The sequence below is a fragment of the Coenobita brevimanus genome, chromosome 102 (assembly GCF_032717465.1).
Source record: "Coenobita brevimanus isolate Jiangsu-jjx chromosome 102, ASM3271746v2, whole genome shotgun sequence".
Taxonomy (NCBI): domain Eukaryota; kingdom Metazoa; phylum Arthropoda; class Malacostraca; order Decapoda; family Coenobitidae; genus Coenobita; species Coenobita brevimanus.
Window position 1 is genome coordinate 36,290,080 of NC_137055.1, and position 18,118 is coordinate 36,308,197.

At 42.3% G+C, this 18,118-nt stretch overlaps 1 protein-coding gene across 1 annotated transcript in view; it reads left to right on the forward strand.

The window, feature by feature from the left end:
* Window positions 1–18,118, forward strand: part of gzl (godzilla E3 ubiquitin protein ligase) — a 76,267-nt gene that overhangs the window by 11,813 nt on the left and 46,336 nt on the right. The window contains exons 3-5 of the mRNA XM_080284572.1: window positions 5,599–5,751; window positions 9,314–9,506; window positions 12,383–12,494. Of these exons, the coding sequence (XP_080140698.1) occupies window positions 5,599–5,751; window positions 9,314–9,506; window positions 12,383–12,494 (458 nt within the window). The remainder of the gene's footprint in view (window positions 1–5,598; window positions 5,752–9,313; window positions 9,507–12,382; window positions 12,495–18,118) is intronic.

Here is an 18,118-nt window from a genome sequence, read left to right on the forward strand (position 1 = left end):
TCATCATTTCTGACTGTTTCTTCCTCTAATGCTATGTAAACTTTTTCCTCCACATTGTCATCGATTGGGGAATCACTCTGGCCCTGAATGTCTTTATTGGCCAGGTCACTGGTAACAGGTGAATCGCCAAGACAATGGCGTGCAGGGTGGGGGGGAGGTTATGCGGTGTAAGGCATTGTCCCTGCTTAGCATCTTGTAGAGGAATAGAGGAAGGTGTCCCATGTATACGTACGAAAAATCACGCGCTAACATTGAAAATTGTAAAATTATGAACCTTGCGCAAATTAGGATTTTGGGGGGATTTTTTTCTTTTTTTGGCCATTTTTGGGTCCCAAAGTTCCAGGCCCACAATGTCCAGTAATGGGGTGTCCGGAAAGTGGGCGTCTGGAAAGTATGGGGATTACTGTATATATATATATATATATATATATATATATATATATATATATATATATATATACATATATATATATATATATATACTGTATGTATATTTATTACGAAAATAGATTATACAGCATATTTCAAGGGGAAATAAACAGCGAAAATTAGCGAACGAGTGCACGTGAGGTGTTGTCAGGTGATAATTAGCCAATTCCAGGTGTATGGCACTATCACTTACCTTATTTCTTTTTTGTATATATTATTTGGTATAAGAATAGGGCATAGGGCTTATTTCAATGGATGAAATCAATGGAAAATTCCAGGGAAGATTTACTTAGCGTAGAATACAGTGTGGTGGCCTGCAATAATTAGGTAGTTCCAGGTGAATGTAAATATCACTTAGGCTTCTCCCTTCCTTTCTTATATATATTTTTATCACGAAAATAGATTATACGGCATATTTCAAGGGGAAATAAACAGCAAAAATTAGCGAACGAGTGCACGTGAGGTGTTGTCAGGTGATAATTAGCCAATCTAGTTGTATGGCACTCTCACTTACCTTATTTCTTTCTTGTATATATTATTTGGTATAAGAATAGGGCATAAGGCTTATTTCAATGGATGAAATCAGTGAAAAATTCCAGGGAAGATTTACTTAGCGTAGCACGGCCGGGCAGGCGAGAGGATAGAGTAATGGAGGGGAGGTAGGGAGGGGAGTCAAGAATGGGGAGAAATGGCTAAATTGTCAACAATGGATGGGAGTACAGATGAGATTAGGAGTGCTGACTAGTGTTGGACATTGGCAGTACTGATAGATAATTCAAGCCACCACTTCAAAGCCCGGGCGAATTCAAAATAACACAGAATCACAAAAGTGTCGCCCCGCGGAATGATCCCATGCTCCCAAGCATCACGAAAGTGACACCCTGCGGTTAAGGGGTTAATGAGCTGTATTCGTTTCATTTTGTTGTGTAAAGGCTGCAACATACTTGCATGTATCGGCCTTGGTCACCTGCTGGCAGCTCACCATGCTGCTTGATCTTTGGCAGCCGCCCTATTCATTCCCATATCCCTGAGGTCACACTCAATGACCACGTCCTAGGTCTGTTTTGGTCTTCCTCTTGCAACCCAGCCCCTAACGTTAACACTTCTCACACTTTGCACTCGTTTGTCATCCCCCTTCTTCGCCACATGTCCAAACCATCTCAATTTTTCGTTATCACAACACTAGTACACTCCAGTCCCATCCTACCTCCTAACTCTTCCGTTGTGAACCTAGCCCTCCCAGGCCTCACATTCAAGGATGCACAGCACACCCATCTAATCATTGTCATTTCTGTATGTTTGAGCTTGTGAATATCCTCTTCCTTTTTGCCCCTGTCTCGTCACTATACAGCATTACCCTCCTAACACATGACACATACAAAGATCCCATAGCATGGAGGGAGAGCCCTCTTTATGTCAGGAGATGCAGTAGCTCCCTGAACTTCTTCCAGCCACTTCTCACTCTACCCACAGAGTAGCCCCACCTCCAGCACATGTCTCCCAAATAACAAAACTCTTCCACACACTCGAGAGACTCACCAACAAGATGGTCCTGTCATGCCCAATAATCTCCACATGCTCTCCCCAACACACTGCACACATGAAATCAGCTTTATCTCACAGTGTACCTTTAGTACCACTACAGTACATCTCTTATGCACCCACTTATCACAAACACTGTATAACATGGAATTACAGTACTTCCCACGTCCTTGAGGCAAACTGCACACAGCCACTCTCCCTCTTCTTTGACAGTACCGCCACCAACCCAAGATACCATCACCATTGTTTTATCTGCATTTACTCTCAAGCCCTTGTGCTCCATATGATCTCTCCATTTTCTGAATCTTTCTCTCGCTATTTTCTGAATCTTTCCTCTGCCTGTGTGAAAAAATAAACTGCTTAAGAAAAGGTGGCAGGGAGCTTCCGTAACTGATGGGAATATAGGCCAAAGAAATTACCAGGGCATTAAGTTTGGTGAAGGAATAATGGATGGAGGAGCACATGATGCAGGTTTGGTATCCCTTGTTTAACCTGATATAGGACTGACTGACCGTATCTAGCAGGTAATGTGAAGTGCATCTGGAAGAGAAAAATACCAAAAAGAAAAAGAAAAGTGCAGGTGGTTAGACCTGTTAGGTGGAGTAGGATTCTGGGGATTATCTTGGTGCATGAACGAATGTCTGACCCATTCCATTGGACATACTGTCAGTACTTCTCTCCTCCATCATGCTTTCCTTATCCTTGTATTCTAGACCCAACCTCAGGCTGTCCTTAGATGGTAGGGGAGGTCATGATGATGAAATAAGAGAGAGAAAATTGTTTTGTCTGTAGGTTGCATAATACCAGAATCATAGTAGAAAAATTGCAGGATATACTGACAAAATGTGTTAGAAGACTCAACATTGAATATATCAGTAGATCCTGTTACCACTAGTATACTAGTGTAATAAGTTTCAAAAGTTAAAAAGTTTCATCTAGGTAAATATCAAAATACAGTACTGTATTAAAATCACCTCAACATTTTAAATGTAGAATTAACTTTGCCACTTTCACTAAACGTGGTGCAAGATAGGGAGTTCATGCTCACTCCATTCTGCCTTCAGGTTTTGATGAAGCCTCCTAGATGGATGCCAGCAGCACCTCAGTAGACAAAAAGAGTTGAATATTCTGGTGTGTGACACTGTACCTTTGGGCCCCTGCACCTTAGTGGGGTTGATGTAAGACCAGCTGGCAGTTTTTAGTCACAGCACATATTTGGATTTGAAATTTACAAAATAGTTTTAGTCATGGTACTAAGAAAGTGGGGTTGGTGGAGGATTAGTGCTCCTCCCTGTAAAACAATTAACTCTAAGCCATTGGCCACCCCGTCTGGGATACATGGCGTCTGGCAATGAATGAACTAAGAAAGAAATGCTAAGGAAAAGAAGCGGAGCCATAGCATTGTCTTAGTCTGCCATGTAACCACATCACTGAAAAGGATATCAGTACTTCACCTGCCTACCCAGCTATTTTGGCTCTTATACAGGCGGTTCCTGTTATACGAGCATCCGCCATACAAGAAACCGATGATACGAGAATGGGCAATTTAGATCCAACTTCAGTGTGATGAAAGCAGGGTCAGTTAACTCTGCTTTTCCCAGTTTGTGTACTTGTTGTTATGTGATTTTGCATTTATTTATTTTTTCCATATATAAATCTGGGAGAAAAAATGAGCAGATGGAGAGAACACTTTAAGGAATTGTTGAACATAGAGAATGGAAGTAATGTGAGTATAAGAGGCTGGGGAATGGCTGGGAGAAGGAGGGAGGTGAGAAGACAGGAAGAAATCAGTAGGATAGAAGTTGTGGAAGCAATGAAGAAAGTTAAATCGGGGAAAGCCCCAGGAATTGATGGAGTGTGTGGTGAAATGCTGAAGCATGGAGGAAAGTAGAGTCCCGGAGGATTGGAAGTCAGGTATAATTATTCCCTTGTACAAAGGAAAAGGGGAAAAAGAAGTGTGTGGTAATCATAGGGGCATTTGTCTTCTTAGTATAATAGGAAAAGTGTATGGTAGGATACTTATTGACAGAGTTAGAGAAAGAACAGAGAAATTAGTTGGAGAAGAACAAGGAGGCTTTAGGAAGGGAAGAGGTTGTGTAGATCAGATATTCATTCTTAGATCTTTAGTGGAAAAGTTTCTAGAGAAGGGAAAGAAGTTGTATGCGGCTTTCATGGATTTGGAGAAAGCACATGACAGGGTGGATAGACAAGGATTGTGGAAAGTGTTAAGAATATATGGAGTAGATGGGAAGTTGTTGAATGCTGTGAAGAGTATGTACGATGGTGCGAAGGCTGCAGTGCGTGTGGATGGTGAACTAAGTGAATTTTTCTCTTTGAAAGTTGGGTTGAAACAGGGATATGTCATGTCTCCATGGTTGTTCAATCTGTACATGGATGGGGTAATAAAAGAGGTACAAGGTAGGGTAGTGGATGTTGAAGTGGCCCTGGTGAGAGAGGATAGTGTTTGGAAACTCCCTGTACTGTTGTTTGCAGATGATACTGTGTTGTTGAGTGAAGACAAAGGGGAGCTGCAAGGCTTGGTGGATGAGTTTGGGAGATTCTAAAGATGAATGTAGGGAAGAGTAAAGTGATGGTCTTTGAGAGAGGTGAAGTCAGTGAATGTACAGCGAGGTTGGATGGTGAGGAATTGGAAAATGTGAGTACATTTAAGTACTTGGGTAGTGTGATGAGTAAGGATGGAGGTTTGGAGGGTGAAGTGCTTGAAAGGATACAGCAGGGAAGAAAGGTTTCTGGTTCTTTGAAAGCAGTGATAAGAAACAGGGAAGTGAGCGTGGAAGTGAAAAAGTTACTACATGACAGTATTGTGATACCAACTCTAACGTATGGAAGTGAAACTTGGACATTGTTGGAAGGACACAAGTCAAGAGTGAGAGCAGTGGAATTGAGTTATTTAAGAGGAGCCTGTGGAGTCACATGGAGAGACAGGCTGACGAATGAGGATATAAAGGAGCGTTGTGGTGTGGATGTGGATGTGATAGGAAGCGTTATGAGGAACACACTGAGATGGTTTGGCCATGTGGAGAGGATGGAGAGTGAAAGACTGACAAAGAGAGTGTATGTGAGTGAGGTGGAAGGGGGAAGAGGGAGGGGGAGGCCGAGGATGAGATGGAGGGATGGGGTGGAGAGGTATATGAGAGAGGGGGGTGTGAGTTGGGAGCAGGGCAGTGAAATTGGGGGGGGACAGGGCGACTTGGAGGCGATTTGTTTGTGGCCACCCCAAACGGGATTGAGGCGTCTGGCAATAGATTGATAGTATACATGTACAAGTTTCTGCTATCCAAGCAGACCTCCATTAACATCTGACACTCATATACTGTATTGTACTAATGAGACTCACCATTATAGCTCATTACATGTAGACACAGAGGTCCATTCCAGTTGTTGACCCATGAAGCCCAGTGTTTTCATCTTCATTTTATTATCGCTATCTCTTGAAGATTTTATTCAGGTTAAGATAAATGGTGTAACTGGAGGAGTTAGATATTGCCTGTATTTACCCATTCAGAATGACAGTCCTTTCCTAAGCTGAATATAATAATTGAGTAACAAGAGGAAACAAAAAGAGACATAAATTAAAGAGGTTAAGATCGGGGCAATATTTCACAGATGGTAGCAGTGTGTGCATGGATGCTGGCCTGGCTGGTAGACATAAGCTGGGCAAATGTCATCATCATCTCAACACACTCAAATGTAACTTACGCACCAGTGGATGATGCACCAGCCAAGTTTGGACCACCATTGCCTTTGTCTGGCTTCCAGGTGAGATGTGTGTAAAAGTATCAGTCTATTCTGGTCATGCTAACAGCATCATTAGAAAGTGTGTGTGTGTGTTACAGCCTGCAGCTTTCAATATTGTCTTATCTTTCTTTGCGCAGGTTTCACTCTTATTTGATGTTTTTGAAAGTAGTGCACTTTCGGTTAGTGTCTCCTACACCTCATGGGTAACCATTGTACCCTTGAAAATACTGCTCTCTTATCTCACTTTGTTTTATTGATTTTACACAAGACAGCTTGCAGCAATTGAAAACTGTCTGCATCTAGAAATGTTTAACCTCCCATTTACTTTGTTTTGCTTCATATTACCACAATTTTCTTTATTACAGGTACTGTATTATTGCTTGGTGGGTGAATAGTTGATTGACTTCAGGTTATATGATGTTCATCTGGAAAGAAAAATACCCATTCCCCCTCTTAAAAAAAAAAAGCAGATGGTTAGGCTTTTGAAGTAGAACTAAGATTCCAGGGATTTGAGTGGTACATGAATGAGTGTCTGGCCTATTTCACTGGACATGCTGTTTATAGGTGTCCCTCTGTCTTGCTTACCATACTGGATGCTGCCTTACCTCATCCTTTTATTAAAAAATGAGGTCAAGATAATGATGATGATAAATCTGCAGTAGGATTTAAAATTTTGTGATAATCACAGCTCCATTTTATACTTCTACATTTAATCATCTTGTGTGTTTGTGGTAAGTAGGTGCATAAGAGATATAGTGGTATTAGAGGTAGACCTCGAGGTAATGCCGATTTTATGTGTGCGGTGTGTCCTGGAGAGCAGGTGGAGATTGTCAGGAGTGAAAGGGTTGAACTTGCTGGTGAGTCTCTTGAGTGTGTGGAAGTGTTCTGTTATTTGGGAGACGTGTTATGTGCTGGAGGTGGGGCTGGAGCTGTCTCTGTGGCTAGGGTGAGGAATGGTTGGAAGAAGTTTTCTCTTGACATCGAGAGGGCTCTCCCTATGTGCTAAGGGATCTTTGTATGCAACATGTGTTAGGAGTGTAATGCTGTATGGTAGTGAGACCCGGGCAGTAAAGGAAGAGGATATTCGCAGGCTCAGATGTACAGAAATGGCAATGATTAGGTGGATGTGCATTGTGTCCCAGAGTGCAAGGCCTGGGGGGGCTAGGTTTACGATGGAAGAGTTGAGAGGTAGAATGGGACTGGAGTGTATTGGTGTTGTGATGAGGAGAGGTAGATTGAGGTGGTTTGGGCATGTGGAGAGGTTGGGGGATGATAACTGGGTGCAGAAAGTGAAAAGCGTTAATATTAGGAGTGGGGTTGCAAGGGATGTACCAAAAAAGACCTGGGATGAGGCCATTAAGTGTGGCCTCAGGGTTAAAGGACTGAATAGGGAGGCTGCCAGAGAACGAGCAGCATGGAGAGCCGCCATTAGGTGACCAAGGCCGATGCATGCTAGGATGTTGGAGCCTTCAAAAACAAAAACAAAAACTCTGTACTGGTATCATGTATAGCTCTAAACAAATCTGTTTATATAGAGTAATAACTTATAATACATCTTGTTGCTATCTCCAACAGGGAGAATATGTTTTCCCCCCTGTTTATATGTTTGTATGTTAGTTTGTCAGTTAGCAGGATTACTCAAAACTAAAAGAGAGATTTGGACCAAGCTTGGTAGGTGCGGTTAAAATCCTGTAATCCAAATGGCAAGGGACTGAGGGTCATTTGATTTTTTTTTTTTTTTTCTCCTGGACTACTGGGAGGGACCTCGGAAAACATTAGAAATATGTTCATCATCATTAAAAAAGCAAATAATTCTATGGGTCATTGTTTTACTCACCAGAAATGCATAGAAGTGTAGGTGAATAGTTGCAGGCAGGTACATCCAAGTCCAGGATCAAGTCCAAGCCAGATAAAGCCCAGCGAAAATATCCACTTCATTCACTTTGTTTTCAGTCAGTTCACTCAGCAGTAACTTACTTTAACTCACTTAATTTTCACTCAGTACACTGAAATTAATTATTGCACTTAAAATTATCTGAATCTAAAGGTGAGTGTAGGGAAGAGTAAAGTGATGGTCTTTGAGAGAGGTGAAGTCAGTGAATGTACAGTGAGGTTAGATGGTGAGGAAATGGAAAATGTGAGTATGTTTAAGTACTTGGGTAGTGTGATGAGTAAGGAAGGAAGTTTGGAGGGTGAAATGCTTGAAAGGGTACAACAAGGAAGAAAGGTTGCTGGTTCCATGAAAGCAGTGATAAAAAACAGGGAAGTGAGCATGGAAGTGAAAAAGTTACTACATGACAGTATTGTGAAACCAACTCTAACGTATGAAAGTGAAGGTTGGACTTTGTTGGAAGGACACAAGTCAAGAGTGAGAGCAGTGGAAATGAGTTATTTAGGAGGGGCCTGTGGAGTCACATGGAGGGACAGGCTGACAAATGAGGATATAAAGGAGCATTGTGGTGTGGGTGTGGATGTGATAGGAAGCGTTAGGATGAACACACTGAGGTGGTTTGGCTATGTGGAGAGGATGGAAGGTGAGAGCTGACAAGGAGAGTGTATGTGAGTGAGGTGGAGGGGGCGAGAGGGAGGGAGAGACCGAGGATGAGATGGAGGGATGGAGTGGAGAGGTATATGAGAGAGGGGGGTGTGAGTTGGGAGCAGGGCAGTGAAATTGAGGGGGACAGGGTGATGTGGGGGTGATTTGTTTGTGGCCACCCCATGCGAGATTAAGGCGTCTGGCAATAGATAGATAGATAGAAAATTATCTGCTGCCTCGAAAAATTCAGAATGTTGGGATATTCGGATTATTGGTGGTCAGATTAAAAGACTTTTACTGTAGACAGCCCATGTTCCAGGGAACAGTCGATTAACTTTTGGGACCGATCCAGATCGTATGACAGATTCTGGATCCGGAAAACATTTTTTTGCAAAAACCTAATCAATGATGAGGAAACCTAACGCATGAAGAAGAGTGATTTGGAAATTACCTTACCATTGTCAGAGAGATGTGCTCCACTGAGTGCCCCTCTGGTTTTGTGTATTAGATAAAAGGTGGTGTGGTTGTTTAAAAAATACAGCTGCTATAAATAGCCTTGCCATGTGCATGAGTATGATCATTCCTACACCTCAGTGAGGGTCACATGGAATGGATTTGAATAGTACAGTATCGTGTTTTTGTTCAGTGCACGTTTCCCCTAATTCTTGGCTTTCATGTTGCTGTTTCTGGATCCTTCCTACCCCAATTAATAGTGTGAAATTGAATTAGGATTGATGATGACAGCCTTGACCATGTTGCTGTATTATCACTGACTTTCATCAGCTGGTATATTCATTTGAATACACCATGTACACCTATCCCTATGGATGTAAATGGTGTATTGCAGACACAGCTGTTCCAATCCAAGAAAGAAAGGTAAAAGATGTCATAAGGCTAAACAGGTTAACTCCCTTCTCCGGGTATTGGTACAGGGATACACCACTTGTGTTTACCCCTGTGATACCTGTGTACTGCTAATACAACTGCTTTGCTGCAGGAATTTCATTGGGCCATTTTTTGTTAAGATGTATTTCTCTGATATTGCAGGGGTATGCCACATATGTCCACCCCCATGATGCCTGTGTCCCACCGATACGGCCGCCCCGCTCCAGGAATTTCACTGGGCCGTGGATTGGCATTGTGAGCCGCAACAACTGTACATTTGTTGAGAAAGTGCTCAATGCCCAGATTGCAGGCTATGATGCTGTCATCGTCCACAATGTCGGCAGCAACAGTTTACGTAAGCTTTAATTTACCTCATAACCTACTGATCCCAGGAATGTTTTTCTAAACTTTATTCTTACCATCTCTTGTCAGTTTTATTCAGCTTAGGATGGACTTTTTTATACTATAGAGTTACATATAGCCTTAATAAACCCTTCCAGTACAAGAAGCCTGCTTAAGCTGAATAAAATCATCAGGCTGTAACAATAATGAACTAAACAGGACGTCACACAGGTTGAAGGGTTGCAGATCTTTATGAAAGCATAATTGTAGAGAAGGCAGGGAATGTATCAGGATGTCTGGTGAGTGTTGAGTTAGTTAGTTTTAATAGTTGTTGGAGATGTGTGTGAAGCAATGATTTGCTAGAAGTCCGAGAAGGATTGTAAGGTATTTATGGTATATTTACTGTATAATGTGTTGTAAATATGAAAGGAAGAAAATAATGAATGGAAGAAGGACAGTTGATAGAAACTGCTTGTGATGAGTCTCCTTGGTTACTATGTAAAGTTTATGATAAATAAATAAAATACAGTTGATAAATGCAAGAAGGACGAGATGAAATCTACTCGTGATGAGTCTTGTAAATATGAACAAAGGAAAATAATGAATGTAGGAATGACAGTGGATGAATAAAGTAATGGTAATAAATGAGCAAAATAACATCAGTTAAATAAATTGGTAAGGTAACATCAAAATAAAATACTAATACTGCTAATAAGGTAATAAAATAACATCAGAATTCCTTGTAGCAAGTTTCTTCTGTATTTACGGTACATAAAGTGTGCAATAAAGAAATGGATAAGTAAGTAAAATACCTGGAATTAGAGGCTGGGGATGAGATGGAGGGATGGAGTGGAGAGGTATATGAGAGAGGGGTGTGAGCTAGGGACGATGGCAGTGAAATGGTGGGGGAGAGGCTGACATGAGGGCAATTTGTTTGTGGCCACCCCTTACGGGATTAAGGCATCATGCGATAGAGAGATAGATAGATGGATCTGGAAAAACCATTTAAGTTTGTGAATAGAGAAGGATTGTGGAAGGTTTTACATATTTTGTATGGTGTCAATGGAAAGCTGTTGAAGGATGTAAAGAGCATTTATGGTTGTATTAAAGCATGCGTAAGAGTGGGTGGATATCCAAGTGACTTTTCCAGTATCAGTGTTGAAGTGAGACAAGGGTATTTGATGACATCGTGACTTCTCACCATTTTCCTGGTATATGTGTGTGGTTATGAGGTAAAACCTGAGATGTTTTGAGCAGGAATTTTGCCCTGTGGTACATCCTTGGGGATGTCTGTGAGTATCAAGCTTGGACAGCAGATGTAGACAGGAGGAAAGAATGTTTTTTTTTGTTGGCAGAGAAGATAACTCAGTGTGATATGCAGGTTAATAAAGAGACTTGAAAAGATCAGGAATGAGAGCAATGTGAATCAAATTATTGTGGAATGTGTTTGGAGTTTATACAGTTGATAGGCTCGAGTGTTGCAACTGCGCAAGGCATACGTGAAAGAGTGTTAGTACCAACTTTAACATATGGATGTGAGACTATGGTGTGGCATGAAAACGAAAAGTCAAGTGTGAGAGCAGTGGAGATGGGACTGCTGGGGAATGTATGTGGAGTACAGAGAGTGGCTAGGATACAGAATAATGTTAATAGTGAAAGATGCAGAGTGAGGAAGTCTGTGGACACCAGAATCAGAGAGAGTGCACAGAGATGGTAAGTATGGTCATGTGGAGAGAATGGATAACTATAGAATGGTGAAAAAGGTATATTTTAGCGAATTTGAAGGAGGGAGGAGGCGAGGTAGGCCAAGGAGAAGGTGGAGGGATATGGTGGATGAATGTGTAAGGAAGAGAGGTATGGAAGTCGGTGAGGCTAGGGAACTGACAAGAGATTGAGCTGTCTTGATGAATGTTGTGAGAGGAAGTGCATGATCAGGGATTTGGCACCCCATTTTAATGTGACAGTGTTTGGTTTGACTCTTTCGGATACATTTATGTGAAGCTGCAGAATGTGGTGAAAGTTTTTTGATGTATCAGATAAGAGTCAGGATGCCGGGGGCTTGAATGGTGAGTGAATGGAAGCATGACCCATTGGATTTGGCAGCTTGGACTGTCTGGATGTCGCTACTCCTCACCCTGCCCTAGGGTGGGAAAGGTATCTGGATGATGATAATGATGATGTTAGGATAAATAATGTGAGTCATGGGAAATGTGGAATAATGACATCTATTAGTAGGGTTGATGAGAGTGCTCCGATGATATGGTCGTATGAGGAGAGGGGATGTAAATAGGATGGTGAAAAAGGTAAATGTGAGTAAGTTTGTAGGTGGGAGGAGGCATGGTAAGCCAAGAAAGTGAATGGATGTGGCAAATGAGTGTTTAAGAAAGTTAGGTATAGAAGTTGATGAACTGGTGGGATTGAGTTGTGTGGATGAGTCAGCTGGGGACCCTGTGTGGCAGGTAATGTGAAATAAAGCAATAAAGGAAAAAAAATACATTCAAGTGTGGCCCATATATTATACTCCACGTCCATGCTGCTGGGCACTTTTCAGTGTGTTGTAGGATGGCTGTGTCAGTGTTATCAGGATCTACCGTGCACCATTTATTCTTTTTTCACTCCATACACCACACTCATGCCCACACTAGCTGACTGAACCGTCCCAGCAGCACAGAAGATATCACCACATGAGTTTCTAGTGAGGTGCTCTTTACAGGCCAGTCTGTGGATGTGCACTTGATTAGACCTGTAAGGTGGAAACAGGCATTGTAGCAGCTTGAATGACATGTGAATGAGTGTGTGGTCCATTTCATACATGCTATTTTTAACTCTTCCTGTGTCATGCTTTCTAAATGTCATGATGATGGTGATGATGATGACCTAATTTTCCAGAGCCTATGGGCATTAGTGATGAGAGCAAGGCAGAGAAGGTGGTCATACCTTCAGTTTTTATTGGACAAGATGATGCACTGATGATAATTCAGAACTTTCTATATAATAAAGGGTAAGTATTTTGTATGACAAGAATTTCACTTGATAATGATATTAAACTGAGAGTAGAAGAAGCTTGATAACGTGTACTTACATCAGCTTAGAAAGTTCTGTAGCATCTCCTCCATACAAATTTATTTTGTTTATGACATTATAGCATTTTCCTTTATGTTATTATTGTCTACTGTTGAAAATATGTGTAAATAACATAAAATATTTTGCGGTAGATGGGGGCGCTCACTGTCCACTCACTCGATGTAGTGTTGCTTTGGGTGTCGTCCCTTTCCTCTCTTCCTTCCTTCCTCTTGTGTCTTTTTTTCTTACATTCTTTCCACTTCCTTCTGCCTACGGGTGACTTCACACTCTCTCTCATGTCTTTCTTTCCTTCACTCTTTCCTCATCCTTTTGGCTATGGTTGACTCTACACTGAGTGACAAGCCAAATAGTTTCCTGTACACCAGGAAACCATTTACTACGCTGGATGGCAACCACATGACCAAATTATGACGCCTGGTGGTTTACTGGGTAATTAAGGCGCTCCAGTCAGATTGAGCCGTTTCATTTCATTTCGCCTTTGAAGGCTCCAACATGCTTGCATGCATCAGCCTTGGTCACCTAATCGCAGCTCTCCATGCTGTTCAATCTCTGGCAACCTTCCTGTTCAGTCCCTTAACCCTGAGATCACACTTACTGACCTCGTCCCAGGTCTTTTTTGGTCTACCCCTCGCAACCCCACCCCTAATATTAACGCTTTTCACTTTCTGCGCCCAGTTATCATCCCCCATCCTCTCCACATGCCCAAACCACCTCAATCTACCTCTCCTTATCACATCACCAATACAATCCAGTCCCATCCTACCTCTCAACTCTTCCATCGTAAACCTAGCCCCCCCCAGGCCTTGCACTCAGGGACGCAATGCACATCCACCTAATCATTGCCATTTCTGTACGTCTGAGCTTGCGAATATCCTCTTCCTTTACTGCCCAGGTCTCACTACCATACAGCATTACACTCCTAACACATTCGACATACAAAGATCCCTTAGCACATAGGGAGAGCCCTCTCAATATTAGGAGAGGCAACAGCTCCCAGAACTTCATTCAACCACTCCTCACCCTAGCCACAGAGCTAGCTCCAGCCCCACCTCCTTCACATAACATGTCTCCCAAATAAGAAAACTCTTCCACACGCTTAAGAGACTCACCAGCAAGTTCAGTCCTTTCACTTCTGACAATCTCCACCTGCTCTCCCCAACACACTGCACACATATAATCAGCAGTATCTCGCAGTCTACTTCGAATACCACTACATCTCTTCTGAACCCACTTATCACAAACTCTGCACAAGGTGGAAATACTCCCTCTTCTTTGACAGTACCACCACCGATGCTAGGTACCATCACCTTTGTTTTATCTGCATTTACTCTTAAGCCCTTGTGCACCATACCATCTCTCCACTTCCTAAATCTTTCCTCCACCTCCCTTTCATTCTCTGCAATCAGTATCAAGTCATCAGCATAGAACATCTCCCACCTGAGTCCATTTCTTAAGTCACGTGAGGGAGCTTCTTGTACCATGATAAGCAAGAAGGGACTCAAAACTGACCCCTGATGCACACCAACGTTTACGGAAAACTCATCACTAAAATCTCCATTCACCCTTACCAGGGTGCGAGCACCTTCATGCATGGCCATAACCACCCTAACCAGCTACTCCTCGATTCCAAACTTTCTCATTGCCCACTTCACCACCTCTCTAGGGACTCTGTCAGAGGCCCTCTCCAAATCAACAAAAACAAAGTACAGTTCTCATTTCTTTCCTATATATTTTTCCTGATGCCGTCCAACAGTGAGTATGGCATCAGTGGTTCCCCTGTCTGGCATAGACCCAAACTGCATCTCATCAATATTCACTCTTTCTCCTATCATACCTTCTAGAATTCTCTCCATTACCTTCATTGTCTGATCTAAAAGCTTTATACCTCTATAATTTCCTTTTTCCAGGGCATCACCCTTTCCCTTGTACACATTTACAAGTACACTCTTCACCCAGTCATGTGGAACGACACATTCATATATAATCATATTTATCAGGTCAGTGACAAACCTCACTCCTATATCTCCTGAGGCCTTCGACATTTCAGCAGTCAACCCAGACACACCTGCTGCCTTCCCCACCTGCTACCTGCCTATTGCTTCACTCACAGTAGCAGCATCAATCAGAGGCCAAGGCCCAAACACTGGATCTGCTGGCCCAAACTTTCTGTGTCTCAGTCAAACTCATTCAACAACCGGCCAAAATGTTCTCTCCATGCGTCTTAATATCCCCACTGTTCACCACTACCCTTCCTTCATCATTCTTCACACACTGCTCACCTGTAATACCCCTCCTCACCTTCTTTACCCGATTTCCCACCTTAAATATCATATTCTTCCTTTCCACACAATTTAGGTTATCAAGTAAAGGTCTCTGTGACTCAGTCTTTGCCCTGTATACCCCTCTTCTAGTCCAGTGCTTGGCAGTCAAGTATTCCTCTTTGTTAGCACCCTTCTTCCATTCCCGGAAAAGCCCTCTTTTCTCCTTAACTGCAACTTCTACACCTTCATCCCACCACCAAGTTACTTTATGTCTTGGTGGGCCTCTTGTCCAGCTGCATACTGCATCAGTAACTCTCATGTGGTTGTTTCTTGAGGGCTCTAGTGTTCATTAACCCCTTTGTCAGAGGCGCCCTGTTCAGCCACCACTCCCCTCATCTCGCTATACAAAGCATCCCTTACTGCTTGGTTTTCTATCTATCTATCTCTATTGCCAGATGCCTCAATCCTGTTTGGGGTGGCCACAAACAAATCGCCTCCAAGTCGCCCTGTCCCCCGCCATCTCACTGCCCTGCTCCCAACTCACACCCCCCTCTCCCATATACCTCTTCACCCCATCCCTCCATCTCATCCTCGGCCTCCCCCTCCCTCTCACTCACATACACTCTCTTCGTCAGTCTTTCACCCTCCATCCTCTCCACATGGCCAAACCACCTCAGTGTGTTCCTCATAACGCTTCCTTTCACATCCACATCCACACCACAACGCTTCTTTATATCCTCATTCGTCAGCCTTCTCTCTCCATGTGACCCCACAGGCTCCTCTTAAATAACTCATTTCCACTGCTCTCACTCTTGACTTGTGTCTTCCAACAACGTCCAAGCTTCACTTCCGTACGTTAGAGTTGGTATCACAATACTGTCATGTAGTAACTTTTTCGCTTCCATGCTCACTTCCCTGTTTCTTATCACTGCTTTCAAAGAACCAGCAACCTTTCTTCCCTGCTGTACCCTTTCAAGCACTTCACCCTCCAAACCTCCATCCTTACTCATCACACTACCCAAGTACTTAAATGTACTCACATTTTCCAATTCCTCACCATCCAACCTCGCTGTACATTCACTGACTTCACCTTCATCTTAGGTGCACAAGTCTTTTTTTTTTTTCATCACTCGCTTTTTAAGTACCATGTCATTTATCAATAATTTGTGCTGCTGCACACACTCCTTGCTTTCTGTAACTTTAACATCCCTCACTAACCTCCTATCAGCCCTCCTGACCAGGAAATAATATATCTGATTGCTGTTCCCCCAGACTTGTATGTAATCAACCTACTCTCTCTTTTACTGAAATGTGTTTTGCATGCAGTCATGTTCATTGCCTCCCCCAACTTTATCCTTTCCCCTTCCTCATTTCTTGTACCATATGCACATCCCCCATGTACTCCTTCATATCCTAAAGCTGCTTCACCTACATGACTATTTAAGTCCTCTCCCAATACCACTATCTCATCATCCTCCATACCACCTACTACATGTATTAAGTCATCCCAAAATCCAACCTTCTCTACCTCATCCAAGCCTGCCTGTGGAGCATATGCCAATATAATTGCTAACATCATTCCACCGAACAAAATTTTCACTTCTAATATCTTACTGATATCACTTACTCTCATAACATCCATAACATATTCCACCCATTTCTCCGCAGCCAACACACCCACGCCCCCACATCTGTCTATCCTCCCCTGTCAAAACAGCTTATAATAGCAATTCTTCCCACCAGTCGTTCTGGCTGATCCACCCCTGTACTGGATTTTCTGCAAACATCCCACATCCACTCACCTCCTACTGAATGCCTCAGCCACTTCTGCCGCTCTGCCCCTTTAAACTTCCTACATTCCATGAACCCGCTCTCATCCCCCTGGGTGATTTAACCCCTACCCGCTCTCATCCCCCTGGGTGATTTAACCCCTACCCGCTCTCATCCCCCTGGGTGATTTAACCCGTACACCGCGGGCATGTTTACCGATGTTTTGCGTGTGCCGCGGGGTTATTCGGGCTCCGACAGACTCTCAAAAAATATTTGCCAAAAATCAGTTATTAGTCCTAGAATATTAAAATTATATATGCTTATGGCACATACCTTCAGCTTTCTCCTGGAATGTTTGTTGAGCCTTCGTCAGTTACCGTAGGACTTGTGGAGACCTCTGAAGTTGGGTAACGAAGTCTCCACTTTACACTTCCCGACAACCCGTAATATGATTACCACAGCCAGATATTAACACTATAAACACTACTTTATGATTTTCAAGTAGTTTGGGATCCATATTCCAAAAAAAAACCCACTGTGAAAGCAATGAAAATTATGAGCGCGTCTGACTGCCGCACTTGCGCTAGTTCGCTCTTGGTACTCTGTCATTTATTATTCATAAAACCCCTCACACTTTATATTTCTGTTACTATATAACACTTATATATATCTACAGTCTTTATCCATAAGTTTCCTTCAGTAGTATTAGTTTATTGTCACTGTAGGGATTCAATTTCTTTCAGTAAAATACGTAGCATTCACTTTCTCGTCCTGTATACTAGCATTGAGAGTGAATGTCACTTTCATCTTCACTCTCATAACTCATAGTATTCAGACATGCTATAGTGAAACTTTCACTTTCATTACTCCTAGGGTATATACTTGTATTCTTATAATACTACTCATTTACATTTCTATTTACGTTTTTCTCTATTTTATTTACGTTATTTACATTTCTATTTTATTTACACTGTGTTATGCACTGTCACTTGAAGTAACTTATAAAACTATTTTCCATTGTTCACGTATATTTACATTCATTACTTTCACTTGCTGTTTACACATTATTTACACATTATTTACAATTCCACTTGCACTGTTTTACTCAATAGAAAGATCGTAGTCACTCTTTTATCAATTGTCAGCCCTTTACCTCTTTCCACATGAGGTTTAGTAGGGGGTAAAGGTCACAGGGCCCTTTGCATGGGGGTGAAAAAGGCCCTGAAGTCAGCAAGAGGATGAGTCGTACCTCCTCTTCGGAAGATGAGAGAGAACTGATAAAGGAGGGCCGGCCCGGGTAGAGGCCTACTTAGGGGATATTCAGTACTACCAACGTAACTCTTGAAACAGTTATGTATTTCACTGAAATGATTGGCAGGAAATCTAGACAATACATTATAAATTAGGTAGTTCCAGGTGAATGTAAATATCACTTAGGCTTCTCCCTTCCCTCCTTATATGTATATTTATTACGAAAATAGATGATATGGCATATTTCAAGGGGAAAAAA